This window comes from Stenella coeruleoalba (genome assembly GCF_951394435.1).
Source record: "Stenella coeruleoalba genome assembly, chromosome: 2".
Classification (NCBI taxonomy): domain Eukaryota; kingdom Metazoa; phylum Chordata; class Mammalia; order Artiodactyla; family Delphinidae; genus Stenella; species Stenella coeruleoalba.
The window spans coordinates 14032722-14049932 of NC_137147.1; the positions used below are offsets into that span (position 1 = coordinate 14032722).

A 17211-nucleotide genomic window follows, 5' to 3' on the forward strand; every position below is an offset into this window, starting at 1 on the left:
CTTGAAAGAATTTGTACATATTCATGTATAATAGGTAGACTGAGGCAGCAGGCAATAACTGATTTTTCCAGGGTCACAGTGAGAGTCTTCATAGATCAGGAAGAAGGTATTGTGGAATTTCCCATTCTTTTTTTTTTTTTTTTTAATTGAAGTATAGTTGATTTACAATGTTGTGTTAGTTTCTGGTGTACAGCAAAGTGATTTTATACGTGTATATATATTCTTTTTTGTATTCTTTTCTATTGCGGTTTATCATAGGATATTGAATATAGTTCCCTGTGCTATACAGTAGGCGTATCCATTCTATATATCATAGTTTGCATCTGCTAATCCCAAACTCCCAATCCACCCCTCCCCCTCCCATTCTCTTCTTGGCATGTGCACGTTGAAGGTGCTGTGAACATTTCCTGTCTTGTACCTAAGGGCTAACAGGTCATTGTGCTATGTGCGTGGTAGACCGAATTTACTACTGTTAATCGGGCATCTCTGTGTGGTGGAATGTGGGTTAATGTCACTCAGTGTGGGAGCTGTGAGGGGATGTTCCTAAGTGGTAGGGGGTCCCCAGAGGTGGCAGGGGTGGGAGGGGGGCATAATCATTAGGGGGGGCATGGCTGCCTCTCTGTTTTGGGTTTCACCGCCTCGTCTTCTCTCTGTCGTGTGTTTCCCAGGAGCCTTCACGTAAATGGGTCCAGTCATGCCTCCCAGTAAGAAGCCAGAAAGCTCAGGAATTAGTGTCTCCAGTGGGCTGAGTCAGTGTTACCGGGGCAGCGGTTTCTCCAAGGCCCTTCAGGAAGACGATGACCTCGACTTTTCTCTGCCTGACATCCGATTAGAAGAGGGGGCCATGGAAGATGAAGAGCTGACCAACCTGAACTGGCTGCACGAGAGCAAGAACCTGCTGAAGAGCTTCGGGGACTCTGTCCTGCGGAGCGTCAGCCCCGTCCAGGACCTGGACGATGACACGCCCCCATCCCCTGCCCACTCCGACATGCCCTACGATGCCAGGCAGAACCCCAACTGCAAGCCCCCCTACTCCTTCAGCTGCCTCATATTTATGGCCATCGAGGACTCTCCAACCAAGCGCCTGCCGGTAAAGGATATCTACAACTGGATCTTGGAACATTTTCCGTATTTTGCAAACGCACCTACTGGGTGGAAAAACTCAGTGAGACATAATTTGTCCTTGAATAAGTGTTTTAAGAAAGTGGACAAAGAGAGGAGTCAGGTAAGCCTCTGGGTCTGGAACTCACGTTTTTCTTTTTGAAATTAAACCTGTCTCTCCATTAATAAAAAATGTTCAGGAATGTAAATTCACCACAGGGAAGTAGCACAGAAACGCGGGTAATTCGATCTCATTTCATTCATTTAGATAATTGTCAAGAACTTCCTTTTCCTGTGTTTGGGGTTTCTAAAGCCAGATTGAGGGTTTCCCACTGGGGAACATGGTTACAAAACGGTGGTTTACAGACTTGATTGGCTCTGAGTATCATTGTCCTTCAGAGTCGGTGGGTGGGTCCCCCTTTGGTTTTGGACACCAAACAAAAGTCTGTATTTTGATGGCAGCCATGAACCATGAGGTGTGTGTGTATACATACATATATATATATATATGTCTGTGTGTGTGTGTGTGTGTGTGTGTTTGTATATTTGAGGAAAGTTGCCACTGAGGGCTAGAAAAAAATGGCATCTATTTTCGTTCTGAATATTAACTTGGAGAAAGGCAGCTGGTCCGGGATTCTGGAATAAATGGACAGTGGTGGACATTGCGGGGGGTGATTTGAGCATCCTTCTATACTCCAAGACCAAAGACACGAATTGCCCAGGTGACTCTCTTGAAATCGGGTGTCTACAAAGTGTTTGGCAACTTTGAAACTCCCTCTGAGTGTGGAAGGTGGGCTGAGGGTAAGACTGACTTTCAGAAGGTGGAATTTTGACTTTAAAGCCTTTAAAGCTCCAGCTTCGTGGTTCGCTAAAGAAAGACAGTTTTAATAATTTGCTTTATTTTTCTTGTAAGGAACACAATAGGTACGGTAGAAATAGGATTGACGGTTAGAGCTGGAAATCAAAATTGTGACCTAGCTTGGGGTTCTGAAAAGTAACGTAGCAACAGTTAAAATAACTTGCCAGAAAACGTACTCGCCACAAAGTTTTCGTGTTGCCCTGTTCTCACGGTTTTGGTTTCCGTGTTAGTGGTGCTGTGGTGTGGAGCTGGCGGTCTGCTTTCCAACCTTTTTAAAGTTCAGGTTCGGTCTCAGGACCCCTCTGGAGTGGGCTCAGCAGCTGTGCAGGGTTGGGGCCTTTCATTTCTTTCTTTCCAGGAACAGGTATGTGCTTCCAGTTGAATCTTGAGCCTGAGAAGATTCTACTTGTCCTTGGCCTGGAAGACTACGACTGTGGCAGTGGTGAAGCCCTAGTTTTCCTTGCTGCCACTGGACACGTTTGTCTGCAGATGCTGTTCACCCAGAGTTTATGTTAAGATGGAGTGTGGGGGCTTCCCTGGTGGCGCAGTGGTTGGGAGTCCGCTTGCCGATGCGGGGGACGTGGGTTCGTGCCCCGGTCCAGGAGGATCCCACATGCCGCGGAGCGGCTGGGCCTGTGAGCCATGGCTGCTGGGCCTGCGCGTCCGGAGCCTGTATTCCGCGGCGGGAGAGGTCGCAGCAGTGAGAGGCCCACATACCGCAAAAAAAAAAAAAAAAAAAAAAAAGATGGAGTGTGGGCATGCAGGGTTTGAGGGGGGTGTTGCCCAGGAAGAGGAAAGATGTGGAAACTGCGGAGCTTTGCCGCTGATCGTGGGTGCAGGTGGTGCCTGGATCCAGCGTGCAAGTGTGAACACTCCTGAGTGCTCTGGGCCCTGCCTTCCCAGTTACGTCCTTATTTTTATGTAACTGTAACAATCGCGGGGCACTGCTGCTGTCCCCAGGTGTCCATCACTTGCTCTCCTCCCCTCCGCATCCAAGCATGGGCATCCTAAGACCGACCTCCGGACTTGGCTCTGCTGAGTGTTTTAAGATCATTCCTTGAACTTAGAGAAAATTCATCTCTCCCCTGTAAAGAACCAAGTCTGTGGTCTTAAAAACTTCCATATGGGTGGGTGCTCAAGAAAGGGAAAATCTTGGGAAGCAATTCCAGGGTTAGAAGGTAGAGAAGAAAGGGCTGTCAGGTCCGCCAGAGCAGCACGTCCCTGATGAAGCAATGATCAGGGCTTTAAGTTGGTGTGAAATGATTCTGCAAGTTACCACATGCCTGGGTCGGCGTGTTTGTCATCACGCCGGGGCACATAATAGTAATTTAGCAAATGCACACTCTGAAATGTTAAACAAGACCAGCTCCAAAGTATGCAGAGAGACTCGGGAGTATTATTCATCAGCCTGGGGAGTGACAGGCGGGCGTTGGATAACACTCTGGCAGGAGCGCCGTCACCCCCTTGCACCCCCCTGCCCCGCTCTGGGAGTCGTGTTTTCCTGGGATGATGGTTGTCATTCTGCAGATAGCGCCTGTAGAAAGGGAATGGTTTTAAGGGCTCGAGTTTGTTTATCTTGTGAAATGTTGAGTTCTGGCTTCCTGGGCGTACCGACCTGTATTAACATGTTTCTGATCAGATGCCAGTCACTTGTGTGGCTGGGAGTTTGTTCCCGGGGTTTGTGATGCTGTGAGAACAAAGCAAGGTGTGTGAACTCCCCATTTTACTCCTCTTTCCTCGGATAACCTTGGGGCCAGCTGCTGGCTGCCCTGAGAGGGGCAGACTCCTGGGTACCCTCAGGCACTGGTCTCGACCCCTTTCATTTGTGGTTTTCTCCGGTGGCCAGCTGAGTAAGGCAAAGGCATTTCCCTCACACTCTGCCCAGGGGAAGCTCCTCGGGCTCTCAGGTAAGCTCATGTTTTCCCAGAGGATTTTACTTGGCTGTAGCTCCCATGCTGAGGTTCTGCTGCAACACAGTGACTAAATGTGCGCAAATGTTGGTGAGAAAGATGCCAGGGGAAGGGGAGGATGGAAGCCTTGCGAGCTGTGTTTGCAGAGTTAGCCATTCCGCTTTTTGTTTTCTTTTTAAAAGTGTGGGACACGGTTTTAAGCGTGGCATAAGCATGAGAATGCAGAATGTGGTGTGATCCTTGTCCCTGGGGGCTCGGGACAGTCCCCTGCTGCACGGCTGCTTGGTGGGGTGCTAGAGAGGGAGCAACCTGGGTGGCACCGGAATCACCTGCGGCACTTACACACCACCGCCGCTTCTCGGCCCCTTCCTGGAGACTCTCATTCAGTGGGTTTGAGGTGGGCTGGGGAAAACTGAAATTCTCATAAGCTTCATAGGTATTTCTGACTTACAGCCAGATTTGGGAATCCCTGAACTAGATCCCCTTTTGGGTTCTTTCCAGTGCTGAGATTTCGTCAAGGACATATTCTCATGAATGGGTAAGTTAGGTGAGAAGAGAGGTTTTTTTTTTTTTTTTCTTCCTGTTTTATCTCTAATAGGACTTTGAGAGATAGCGTTTTTTTTGTTTGTTTGTTTTGTTTTTGTTTTTATTCCAATCATGGAAAATTTCAAGCATATACGGTGGAGAGAATCAGTCACTGTATGGTAGTGACGGCATACAGTAGTACAGTGACTCTGTATAACCACCATCACTGCCCACACCAGATTTAGTAGTTAACAAGGGCTTGCCTCTCTTACTTTGTTCATTTTTTCTTTTTTTTTGGCTGTTGCTTAAGTATTTTGAAGCAAATCCTAGCCCTCATGTCATTTTATCCCAACATATTTTAGTGTGCGTAAGAACGGTTTCCATAACCACAATGCCAGTGTTACCTCTGATAAAGTGAACAGTTCTTTGGTATCACCTAAAGGCAGATCTGTGTTCAGATATCCTGGATGGCTTACAAAATGTTTGTTTGAATAAGGATCCAAACATTGTTTACACATTGCATTTGGCTTTGTTTCTTCAGCCTGTTTCCGTCCACGGCAGACCCCTGCCCCTTCCTTGTCCAATAGACCCCTCCACGTAATACGTCTGCTTCATTGGGGTTTCGTGAAGCTTGTTCCTCTGTCCCCTCGTGCATATATTCTGTGAAATGGAAGTAAGTGCTAAAAGGCTAGATCCCATTCCGGCTGTTTTCCCTCAGGAATACTTTATAGACGAGTCTCGTGCCTCCTCACATCAGGAAGGCTGGTTGACCCACTCCTGGGGACGCTGCGCTCGTGTTGTGGGTTCACGTAGAGTCGGCTGCTTCCTCCTCTGCAAAGTCCCCGTAAGCCTTTCATCTTACGGTTTCATCTGTGGATGCCCTTTGCCCACATCAATCAAGATTGAGGTCCAAAGTCTGGGATTAAGTTTTGTTATTTCCTAAATACAGTTCTCAGTTGGAACCGTAAGATTAGCATGCACTAACCTCTCCGAGTATTTGTAAATGAGAAGTAAAGTGTACTTTTTATTTTTTTATAAACTGTATTATAATGGCTCAGGGGTGTGTGTTTGCTGTTTCTCTGCTTTTTCTTTACTTCCCCGCTCGACACTTTAACAAAACACATTGTTGTCATAACAGGGTTTATAAAGGAAACAGTGTACAGAAATATGTTTATTATATCCAGGGCTGAGTGCTTTAAGTACAGTTTTAGCTTGTAAATATAAGCAGCTTGTCTTGGTTGAAAGAGGCCTGGATTGGAAGCCAAGATACCTGGTTCTAGTTCTGATGCCGGAGATACATGGCTGTCTTGGGCCTCAGTTTTCTCAGCTATAAAAGCAAGAGTTTATTGTTACCCGAAGCTTCTTAATTTGGGCTCTGTGAATGTGAGAGGCTTTGCAAACAGCCTGAAATTATTGACAACATGTCACGTGACTATGCATTTTCCTAGAGGATCTCAAGATTTTGTTTGCTCAGTTTTTAGGTTCTTAATGGGACCTCTGACCCTGGAAAGGTGCAGACCCACTGGTGTATTATAATAACAATAGTGGACTTACTGTGGAACACTTTCTTTGTGCTTTCCCAATATATCATTTCTTTCTCACTACAACCCTGTGAGGTAGGCCCTAGTTTCATTCTTAAAATAGATGATGAGTTAAGCTCAGAGTGGTTAAGCAACTTGCTGGAGGTCACGCAGCTCGTAAGTAGCACAATAGGAATTCACCTGAATTCCCTGCAAACCTAAAGGGCATGTGCTGAAGTTAACTCTGGTGCCTGAGCACACGTTCTCAGTGTAGACGCTGCTGTAGATGATCTCTATGTGCTTCCCCAAAGTAGCCTATGATCATGAGTTATAGGGGAATTAAAATAACCCAGATAAACTCAGAATTTACTCTGAAGGTACAGGATAGAGAAGGGTAAATATAGAGAATATTTTTGTGCTGTCAGGACGGGGCCAAGCTCTGTCCTTGTCAAGCAGCTGGAAGGGTGTCGGCGTTTGCACGAAGCCTATCATGGCCCTCCAGCTCCCTGTTTCCAGGCTCTTCCCAGGCCCCCTGCCTCCCAGGTCCCCTCCACTGAGGTCTGGCCCAAGTTCAAAGCCCCTTCTCCCTGCCTAGACACTGTTTATACAAGTTCTCCCTCTAATTCCCAGCCCCCTTGGTGTTCGCTTTTCCATCCTGGTGGATGAAATTCTTTTTCAAAGGCAGTTTTGAAAATGGAGCACCTCTTATATGGCAACACCCCCATATCACAGTTGCTCTCATTCCCTCCTCTTGGGGGTGCGACCACAGCATTTCCCTTTCCCGTGAAATGGCCCCCATTCCTGTGATGGTCATTTTAGGAAGAAGAAAGCCTGTAGCTACTACTGTTATTATGTTTTGGAGGGTGGGGATAAATGATGCTCTTTGAAAAACTGTGCAGTTCTGTCCTGATGAGTAAATTACAAAAAATCAGGGTAATGTTCGATGGTAGGACATGCAAAAATGAGATGAAGTGTATAAGATTCTTCCGTGGCCTCTGGGGCAAGTGACGGTCCCGTCTATCCCTGCGCTGGCGCTGCCCTGGACAGCAGTAGGAACACAGCCTCTTTCTCACCAGCGCCCACTCCCTGGCAGGCTGCTTTCCATTGTCTATGCTATAGGCTGTGTAGCCTTGGAAGGCTGAGACATTACCAGCCTTTCAGGCCGTCTCTGGGGGCCCTGAAATAAACATACCCCCATGTCACAGGACCTGGAATAGGAAGCACTTCATACCAGCATCCTCAGTGAGGCCAAAAAATCTATGTACTGCCTTCGGCCACGCTGCCCCGCCGATCTTGCCCATTTGTTCCAGGCACTGCTCTGTCTTGATTCTTCCAGGCATAGATGCTTTGGCTGGGGGGACATTTCTGTTGTCTTGCTCTTGCCAGCTGTTCATTGCTCATTCATTCATTCGACAAACTTTTTAAAGCACCTGTTGTGCTCAGTACGTACTATACTTAACTATACGAAGTGCTAAAAGGGTACAAGATTGAATGTATGTGGCCATGGCCTAGAAAGACTTCGTGGTCCAGTGAGCCCCACCTGCAGAAATTCCTTCTGGCTAACGGAATTCACCAGCAGAAGCCCTTCTTTCAGCTCTCTCTCCCCCTTTTACTTATCTGTTTCTGGTTTCTCACATCATTGCTTTTCTGGCCCTTCCATTTCAAGGATACCCTGCTTTTCTAGTCCTCACAGTGACTCCCCTGCTGTTGACCTTGATGAGGGTCTATACACGTGTTCTGGAAAGCTTGGTTCTTGGGGATCACAGGGCCCCATTAATGTATCTGTCCAGTATCATTTTGCAAAGTAGGGCTTGGTAGTCCCTAGGTAGGTCTATGAGATGCTTCTTCATTGACGTACTGGCTGGATATGCAACCAGCAAGAAATTATTCTCAGAACCTCCCCTGTTGAGCTGAAGAGGCTCTAGGATTTCCCTCTGAAATCACTTTAGCTGCAGGATAATTCTCTGTGCTAAATAATATAGGAAGTTGGCACACCGATCTCCTATTTGAAAGTCATGTGTTCCGCTTCTTTCACAAATAGCGATGGGTTGTTGGGACTAATCGGTATCCTCTCATGGAGCCCTTGGCCATCTTAATGCTCTTAAGCTTTAGCAATATGATGGCAGATTGTAGATTTTTTAGAAAATTCTGTCTCCTTCCCAGTGGACATTTTTGCACTTGAAACAGATGATGATATATTTAAAAGCTAATGTAATGTTCGTTTCGATGATACTGTGTTTATTAGCCTGGTCTTTTGTTTGCAGATTTGGGATTCGTGGACCCCTTAAAGTGTTTAATTCTTGTTCTCCACCCTTGTCGCTTTTAACTTTTTTGCGGCTTCTCTCAATGAATACATCCAGCCAGCCCTGTAAGAATTTATCTTGGCTACATTTGCTTCAACACTGGCTTAAAGTTTTCAGACAGTAGGAATTGCATCCCGCCGCTCCTGTGGAATGCCTCCCTGTTAGTAGGACACCAGTATCTCATTGCCTATAATTTCAGGGGCTTCAAGCACCTTCTGCTTATTAGTTACTTTATTCAATAGAATTGTTTGGTGATATCAAAGGTTAAAATTGAAAACGAGATTTGGTTCTTGGCTTTTAGGAGTTTACATTCCAGTGAAATAGGAGACATTATAAAAATATAAATAAAGAAGAGTAAACCGTCACAGGTATGAGAAGTGTACCAGATCAGTAAGTGATTGGTGTCATTGAGGTCAGTCAAGGAGGCTTCCCCTCCCCAACGAGGGGCACTTGGAGCTGACATAAAAGACAGTAACGGACAAGTTTTGAATATTCCTTAGGGGGGGCGGGGCGGGGGGCACTTGAATAAATTGCTAACAAAGCATGAATGAACATGAGACCTCCAAGAATAGAGTAGTTAGGATGAGGTTTGACTGTTTCTATTATAAATAGAAACTCCAAATAACAGTGAATTAAGCTAGAAGTGCATTGCTTTGTCACATAAAGTAAGTCTTGAAGTATTGGACAGAGATCAACATTCCGTTTATCTTTCTGCTCTACTGTGCTTAATACACTGCTGGTTTCCATTCTCAAAGTCTTCTTATGGTCCAAGATGGCATCTGCTAGCTTGTTCTCATTTTAGGAAGCAGAAAGGGGTATGCAGGGAAGGACAAAAAGGGGTTCCATTGAGTTACCAATTTTAAGGAACTTTTCCAGAAACAGGCCCCACCCCCCACCCCGCACTCTGCTTTCATCTTATTGGCTAGCACCTGGCCACATGACCCCTCTTGGCAGCAAAGAAGGCTGGGGAATGTAGTCTTTTAGCTGAGCCCATTGCAATCGCAAATAAAATGCTGGTTCTCTTACTAAGCAAGCCTGAGATTTTCTGTCACAGAAGTCTAGGCGGTCTAGGAGATGCATGTTGCTGGACCCAAGGGATGTGTTGGAACAGTATCAGAGAAAAGGAAAGAGAGAAATGGGTGGTCGGAGAGGTTATGTAAATGAGTATGAAGAATTGGTGGGGAGCTAGGATGCTAAAGGGGGAAATTTAAATTGCTCTTGTAACTTAAAGCAGAGATGATGACCCGTTTTTCAAATATTCCAGTTAATCAGCATTTTGCTTCCAGATATTCTGGTTAAATTGCATTTAATATCTTCAAAAGCAATAGCTTGATAGAGGTGAAGATGTAGTCTGTGGCAGGTGTGATAAGAAGAAAAGCAAGGGAAATATATGGTTGAAGATAGGGAGGAACGTAAAGTAGTTCTTTTAATAATAACTTGATGGTTTGCTGTGCGAGGTTACTGACAGTTCCAAGAAGAGAATGAAGCCTTTGATTTACGTGTGTGTGTCTGTGTCTGTGTGTGTGCACGCGTGCTGTTTGAGTACCTTTGCTTGTGAACACAGCAGGAGACCAGTAAATACTGGCAGAGGGACTGTGCTGCTGCTCAGGGGAACAGGCTCTCCAATTACCCTTCCTTTTCCTCCTTTTGTCCACACAGGGTTTGTGCGGGGTCCCCTCTGGGCCCAGTGAGGTCAAGGTCAGTGTTGCCTTCCACTTATTGGAGCTCTGGAAGGGCCTCATAGAAAGCGATGACTGTCATCCTTGAGGGACAGGACCCATAAATGATTTAACTGATGTCATTAGATAGAAAACAGTCAGCTAGCAGAACACTTGTACATACGTACTTTGTTTTTAGAAGAAAAGGCCAAGTCAGGTGAGCGCTGACTCCAATCATGGCTGTCGTGGAAGGAGAAGAAAATCCAGTCTCGTGGCACCAGAGGACAGGCAGTGTGGCACAGAGCTGGGGTGCTGAGTCACGCTAAGTACTCCTGGAATACTTCATGGAATGCTGAGTTCCTTCTAGAATCTTCCCTAGATGCAGTCATGTAAAGTGAGAACCTGCATTCGCAGCCACAGTTCTGAGACCCTACGGAAGCCTTACTTTGCAAAGTAAAAAATAGACTCCTCACAAAAAGATGTAGAAGTACTTCTCCTTCATCGTAGAAGTATTTTCAGCGGTGGTTCATCTGTGCCATGTGTTTGTGGAGGGCCAGGCACTGTTCTGGGTGCTGGGGACACAGTGGTGACCTGTGATGGTCCCTCACATTTCTCCTGGACCATCCATGGGGTGGGGACAGGGAGGGTGACAGGGAGGCACGTGTTAAACAGTAGATCCATACATGGACACATAGGTACTGTATCAGATGATGATACATGCAGTGAAGACAGTAAAATGGGATAATGTACCAGAGAGGGGTGGGGAGGAGAGAGGCAGGCTTCCTGGAGGAGCTGACTGGGCCACGCCTTGAATGGCAAGAGGGATGCAGCCGAGCAAAAACTTGGGCCAGAGAGAACAGCATGTGCAAAGGCCCTGAGGTGGCAGTGGCTTGAAATGTACAAGCACCAGAAAGAAGGCCTGTAGGAAGTACGTCCGTGAGGGGAGAATGAGGTGTTTAAAGGGACTGGAGGGGGAACATCTGTTTGGGGCTTGTTCCTGTGGTACAGGTTAGAGATGATGGAAATGATGCTGGCTTAGACCAGGATTGGGATTTGCAGATGAAGGTGTATGTGCAAACGTGGGTTGGGAAGTGAGATGGGGGTTAGAGCAAAAAATACTATTTTGGCCATGTTAAATTTGAGATGACTTTTGAACATCTAGGTGGGGCTATCAAGTTGGAAGTTTGGTATGTGAGTTTCAAGCTCACTAGAGAAGTCGGAGTAGAGTTATGAATCTGGGACGCATTAGCGTTTATTTGGTGGAAACTAAAGAGGATTTCTGGATTACCTCTCCATCAGAGAGGAGCTGAAATCAAACCTCTATTTTAGTTCTGTAGGAAATTATATTTCCATTAGTGTTTGACAAGAAAATTCATTTTGGGGTATATTCAACATGGCGAATAAAAACAAAAGCGGTTTATATTTAGAGGGAGAAACTCCGAATTATTTCAAAAATAACTTATTTGTAGTTATGGTAGTTACTGCCTGTAGTTTTGTAGGCAGAAGAGAACAACTTTTGCTCCTTGTAACGAGGGTATAACTTCTAAACGTGTTCAGGGCCAGTGGCATCTCTGATATGATGAGAAAAATGCACTCCGCTAAACATCCCATTTAGTAGAGCCCCCTAACCCATGGCTTTGGCGAGTTCCCTGCCATCTGGTCTCTGGCTGGAGAGAGGAATTTTTCTTGTATATGTGTCTCCATAGCAACGAGTTTGCATTTGATATGGTAAGTAAGCAGTTGCCTTAGCAACGGAGTTGCTGATGTGGTGGCTCCCCTGCTTTCCGGGAATGGATAAGCTGACCAAACTAGTTTCGATGTATCGTGTAGGGCGCTGTATTTGTAGGACTGCACACGCTGGCCCTGCTAGTGTAAAATCAGTCCTGCTTTAAAAGAGATCGCTGCCCCTCCCGCTTCCAGGAGGAAGGGCTTACCCAGGTAATAAATCAGGCAAAAGTAGTTGCTGTCAGTTGAAATAGATTCTAAGAGGGATCTCCTGGTGGAATTTATTTAGTTTCATTTAAGGAGAATGTCCTCGTCAGGGTGCATTTGGTTGCAAGGCAAACAGAGTCCCTCAAGTTGCCTTAAGTAGAAGAGTAGTCCTCCCAAGGACGAAATAGTCCCATGGACCAGTGGTGACAAGCGGTAAAGCACATCTGGGGTCCATGGCGATTGGAACTGCTCCCTCTGTCCCTCTGTGGCCACACGGATGCTCATCCTGCCATTCTCTGGGGATCCGTTCCAGTCTCCTCTTAGTAGCCTGGCTTCCCCCGTGTGGCTCTTGATTTCCGCTTCCTCACACCACTGGCTTGATGAGGTGGCGTGTTGACACCAACCCTTGCGATGTGATGGCCCCAGTGCCCGTCGTCGCTGTGCAGTGTCCTTGTCATCGTTTCAGAGTCACAGACTTGTCCTCCCTGAATCAGATGTTCAGCCCTGGTCACAACATGGGCAGGGTCCCCTGGATCAAGGCAGCTGCTGGGACCATCGCTTCATCTGGGGTGGGGACTGGGCTTGGGCTTGAAACATGCCTGCAACAAAAACTTGTCTGGAAAGCCTTTGGTCTTTGGAAACATTTTAATAATGCAAAGAAAAATAATAAATAACTCTGAAGTATTTTGTGATTTCCACTTCCCTTTGTGTCCCCTCAGCGTCTCTCCAACAGATAATGGAGATTTTCACACCGAGAATTCGGGGACTGTCTTGTGCCTCCCTTCATTAATGGTCTCTGTGATGACTTCATCTTTCTTGCGTTTCATTTCCGTAGATTTGGGGCTGGTGGTTCTCAAACTAGCAAAGTTTTTCTTTGGTGGCTACTTTTTCCTGCCAGCTGCCCTCAAATTGCCTGTAATCACAGGGTTGATTGATTACCAAAAATGATGAACTCTAGCCCCCTGTTCCAGACAGGAGTAAATGTCATCTATCCAACACAAGTTGTCCTGATTTTCAAGAACAAGAGATTGGGTAATGGTTCTTGCTAATAATAATAACCATTGTCTACCAGCCCCTGTCATCACATTGAGATGTTCAAAATGGGGGAAAAAATATAATTACTTCATGCCGGGGACTGGAGATACAAAGAGATTATGAAACTCTGGTGGAGTAGACTGGGCAAAGATAAAAAGAGACCAGGAAAGTATCATTTGCTAATTGCCAAGGGATTGATTGTCCAATGGCCAGAATTACATGGTTTGGGAATCCAAAGGAGAAAATGATCCCTGAGGGTTAGCAGAGCCATGGGAGAAATCCCAGAGAGGAGATGGAATTTCATTAGCTGGGTGGCCAGGACTGGGGCTGGTAACAGGGAGATAGGAGGTCACTGGAGTCATTAGGGTTAGGTTGGACATGGGGGTGGGAATGCATTTGGGGAAGACTGGATCTGAAACCGGGAACTGACATTTTCACAGGTCTGTTTGGGGGCTGTTTGTAATTGTGTGAGGCATTTGCATCCATGATCTTGTAGCTTTCCAACAACTGTAAAAGTAGATACTATGTTCTATTTATAAGTGGGGAAACTGAGGCTCAAAGAAATTCATTGGCTTGCCAGTGAAGTGACCCAGGCAGGTGTTGAACCAAGATCTGGGGCTTTTGCTTTTGCCTGAAGCAGAGGACTCCTGTGGGATAGAGAGGGAAATAGATTTGGAAAGGTCAGTTGAGCTGGACTTTGGGGGTCTTGAGTGCCACGCCAAGGAGTCTGGACTTTGCTCCTAAAGCGGGGGAGAGCCCTTAGACATTTCTGAGCAAACCCAGGGCATATACAAAGATGCAAAGCTGGAGGCAAGTGATTCTTGCTTATGTCTTCAAGGTTTTGGCAGCAGCCCTGTCCTCTGCTGCAGAACTTCCTGCTGCCCAGAGATTTATGGAGAAAAAGACCATGGCCAGCTCTGACTGATTTTCAGTAGATTTAACTAACTTGGGCCAGATTTATAAACAACAAACACTCTGCAACTTATTGTTCATTTTAAGTGTTTTGCTCTTATTTTTATTTAATGAATTCTGTTTTCACTGATCCTTGCTTTTATTTGTTGGTGCCACCAGTTCCTAGGAATGACCTGACCATTCTGGAATTCCTAGAGTTTATAGAGGAATGAAACGAGCGACCCGCCCGCTCGGCACTGCCCTGTGGATTTAATCATTTTTTGGTGTCCGGGTGGATCTTTCCCTCTTCTGGTTTCAGGCGGTAACATCTTTTCCCCTTTGGCATTGTAGGTAAACACAGTAATATTAACCCTTTAGTTCTATGGGAAACAGGGTCCAATAGGTGATTTCTTTCATTCCTTTGTTCATTCAACTACCTTGAGCCCTTGGAATGTGGAGGGCATTGCGCTAGATGCTGTGGGGGACCCAGAGGTATAAGACGGGGTCCTTGCGGACACTCTGGGGTCATCCCTGATGCTTCCCTCTTTTTCAACTCCGTACCCAGTCAGTTACAAACGTCTCCTGATTCTGCCTCCTTCAAGTCTCTCTGGCCGTCCCTTCCTCTCTAACCCTACAACTGCTGATCTTCGTTGTTTGCTGGGTGGTACTTTACTGTGTCCCCTCAAGTCCGTCGAAACAGGGCTGCCAGAGGGCTTATTTAATTCACAGCCCTATAGTGGCTCCTGTTACCTGGAGTGGTTGATCTCAGAGTGTGGCTCTGACCACCAACCTAGAATGATCTAGAGTGTTTATTAGAAATGCAGATTCCTGAGCCTTAGCCCAGACTTCTGGTGGTGCCGCCTGGGCATCTGCATTTAAGCACACTCCCCAAATGCTTCCTTTTTACACTGAAATTTTCAGAAGCAGCGCTTAGAGGACCAAGATCAAACTCTTCAGCTGGGCTTATAAAGTCTGCCTTCCTTATACTTTGTATTCTGGAAGATGTTAATACTGTAGTATAATGGACTTCGGTGTACCATGTAACCGTCATGGGAGTCCACAAACCGTATGTGTCATTAACATGTGACCTATCTTGTTTCATCCGACCTCCCCCTGACCCTTCTCACGCCCCCCCACCCCCCCATTATTTAAAGCAAATCCCAGGCAGTGTATTGTTGTATCTACAGATATTTCAGAATGTATCTCTAATACGTAAGAACTCTCAAACACACACAGACACCCGCCCCGTACCACGAAACCATTATCACTCCTAAACCAAATTAACCATGATTCTTTACTATGTCTAAAATCCAGTCTGTTTTAGAATTTATCTGATCGCCTGTTTAAAAAAAAAAAAAATTAGCAGTGGTTTTTTCAAATTAGAGTCCAAAGAAGGTCCACATGTGACATTTGGTTGACGTACAGGGTTTCCCCCCACTGTCTGAAAATAGAGCATTCCTATGAAACCTTTCGTAGGACGCATCTTGCTAACGGATGCACAAAGTAAATTAGGGTAAAGCACAGACACAGACACAGTTCAGAGCTCTAGCGGTTTGATGCTGAGATGCTGAGTGTGGTTCCTGGGGAAGGAGCTTGGTGGGGCCCCCCCCCCCTTGCTGCTGGGGTATTTGCTGCAAAAAAATGAACGCTCTTTTTGCTTTTTGCCTTTTCTTGTAAAAGCAAAGAGCTTTGGATTTCTTTCTGTTAGTGAAACAAGTACTAAAATAGGTCTTTTGTAAAAGGGAAGTGGCATAAAGCAAACTTTGGAAAAGCAGGGGATACCTGTATCTCTCCAAATCTCTTCAATCTCTTTTTAATCTATGCTCCTTCCTCTTCCTTTTTTCCCCTCATCATTTAAAGGAAGCTGTCTTCCCGTTTCATCCTCCTCTTCTGTCATTATTCTGATACTCCAGTCCTTCTGCTGAATCTCTGGGCTCTGTTCCTGCAGAAGGCCCTGTGCTCTAATGCCGACTTCGAGACTTTGACTTGCGTACACTGTTCCCTCTGCCTGGATTGTTCCTCCTCTTTTCTCTTCTGGACGCTGCATTCTCACCTTGGAAGACCCAGTGACCTGCACCCCTCTAAACCTTCTCCAAGCCATCCCTGCCCATTTTAGTTTTTGTTCCCCACTTTGCCCATTATTTTTCAGCACTTATTTTGCAGTGTAATCATCCCCTTAGTATCTGTCCCTGTGGTGTTCTCGCTTCACTCCTTTCCCCACACTGAGGCTGAGGGCAGGGATCACATGGAATCTACTTTTGCATCCGCTGGAATAAGGGAGTGCCTGGTATATGGTGGGTAATCCTTTTTTTTTTTTTTTTTTTCATTTCAAAATATTTTGTCTAGTTCTTCTCTCTTTTATTTTTTTTTTTTGCGGTACGCGGGCCTCTCACCGTTGGGGCCTCTCCTGTTGTGGAGCATAGGCTCCGGACGTGCAGGTTCAGCGGCCATGGCTCACGGGCCCAGCCGCTGCGCGGCATGTGGGATCCTCCAGGACCGGGGCACGAACCCGTGTCCCCTGCATCGGCAGGCGGACTCTCAACCACTGCGCCACCAGGGAAGCCCCGATGGTAGGTATTCTTGAAATACCTTATAAGAGAATGGACGAGCCATAAGCCACCAATTCAAGTGTTTTAAGATAAATTGAGGTTTAGATTTTTTGAACACTCGAATATTTACTGTTAATAAAGTTTGTATACCCTGTATGAGTAGCTTTCTTTAATTAGGAAGAACACTGCTTCCAATTATTTTTTTCAGTCCACTGTAAGACTGTGGGCTTGCCCAGATAACGGCCTCTGTCTACCTTCAGTGGCCAAGAGCCGCCACCCTTTTGTCAAGAATTAACAAAAGGGAAAGAGTCTTAGCACCGAATGTGCTGACCAAGGAGTGTTTGACAGTTGGTAGCTAAAGAGGGGGTTCAGGCGATACGGGAGAATTGACCCCTGCCCTGGGAAATCGCTGAATTGTGGATGACACCCAAGAGTCTGTCACTTTTGTTAAAGCACAGCAGATTTTCTTTGTTCTTTCCGTTCCCTAAATTCTTTGATAGGGATCTCTTTACTGGGATTCTAGAAGATGGTGGGGGTTTGTAGAAGAATCTGAGGTCCAAACAGTGCAAGTGACTTGCTAGAAACTCATGTATCTGGGCGCAGAGTCCAGGTCGGCTGCTCTTTCCTCTGCACCATCTCCTTGCTTCACTCCTTCCTCAAGACTCTGATTAATTGGAAATGGACACAAACTTGTGCCATTTACATGGGATTTATTTTCCTTCATGTGTCTTATTTTGAGTTACTGAATGTAGTAAATTTTTTTTATAAAAAAAATCATTTGTTTGTGACCTTTGAAAATATGCTCAAGCCTGTCACATTTTTGTTTCATGAATTACTCAAAATGTCCTTGAATTTTAGTCTTTGGATAAGTCTTACAGGCACTATTTTGAGTTACCTGCTCATTAGTATTATAGCCATCGATGAAATC

The 17211-nt window shown here is 45.8% G+C and overlaps 1 protein-coding gene across 7 annotated transcripts in view; it reads left to right on the forward strand.

The window, feature by feature from the left end:
• FOXN3 (forkhead box N3) overlaps positions 1-17211 on the forward strand; it is a 402973-nt gene that overhangs the window by 168740 nt on the left and 217022 nt on the right. For all 7 annotated transcript variants that reach the window (XM_079914685.1, XM_079914683.1, XM_079914684.1 and 4 more), the window contains one exon: positions 669-1225. In XM_079914685.1, the coding sequence (XP_079770811.1) occupies positions 683-1225 (543 nt within the window). In that variant the 5' untranslated portion in view covers positions 669-682. The remainder of the gene's footprint in view (positions 1-668; positions 1226-17211) is intronic.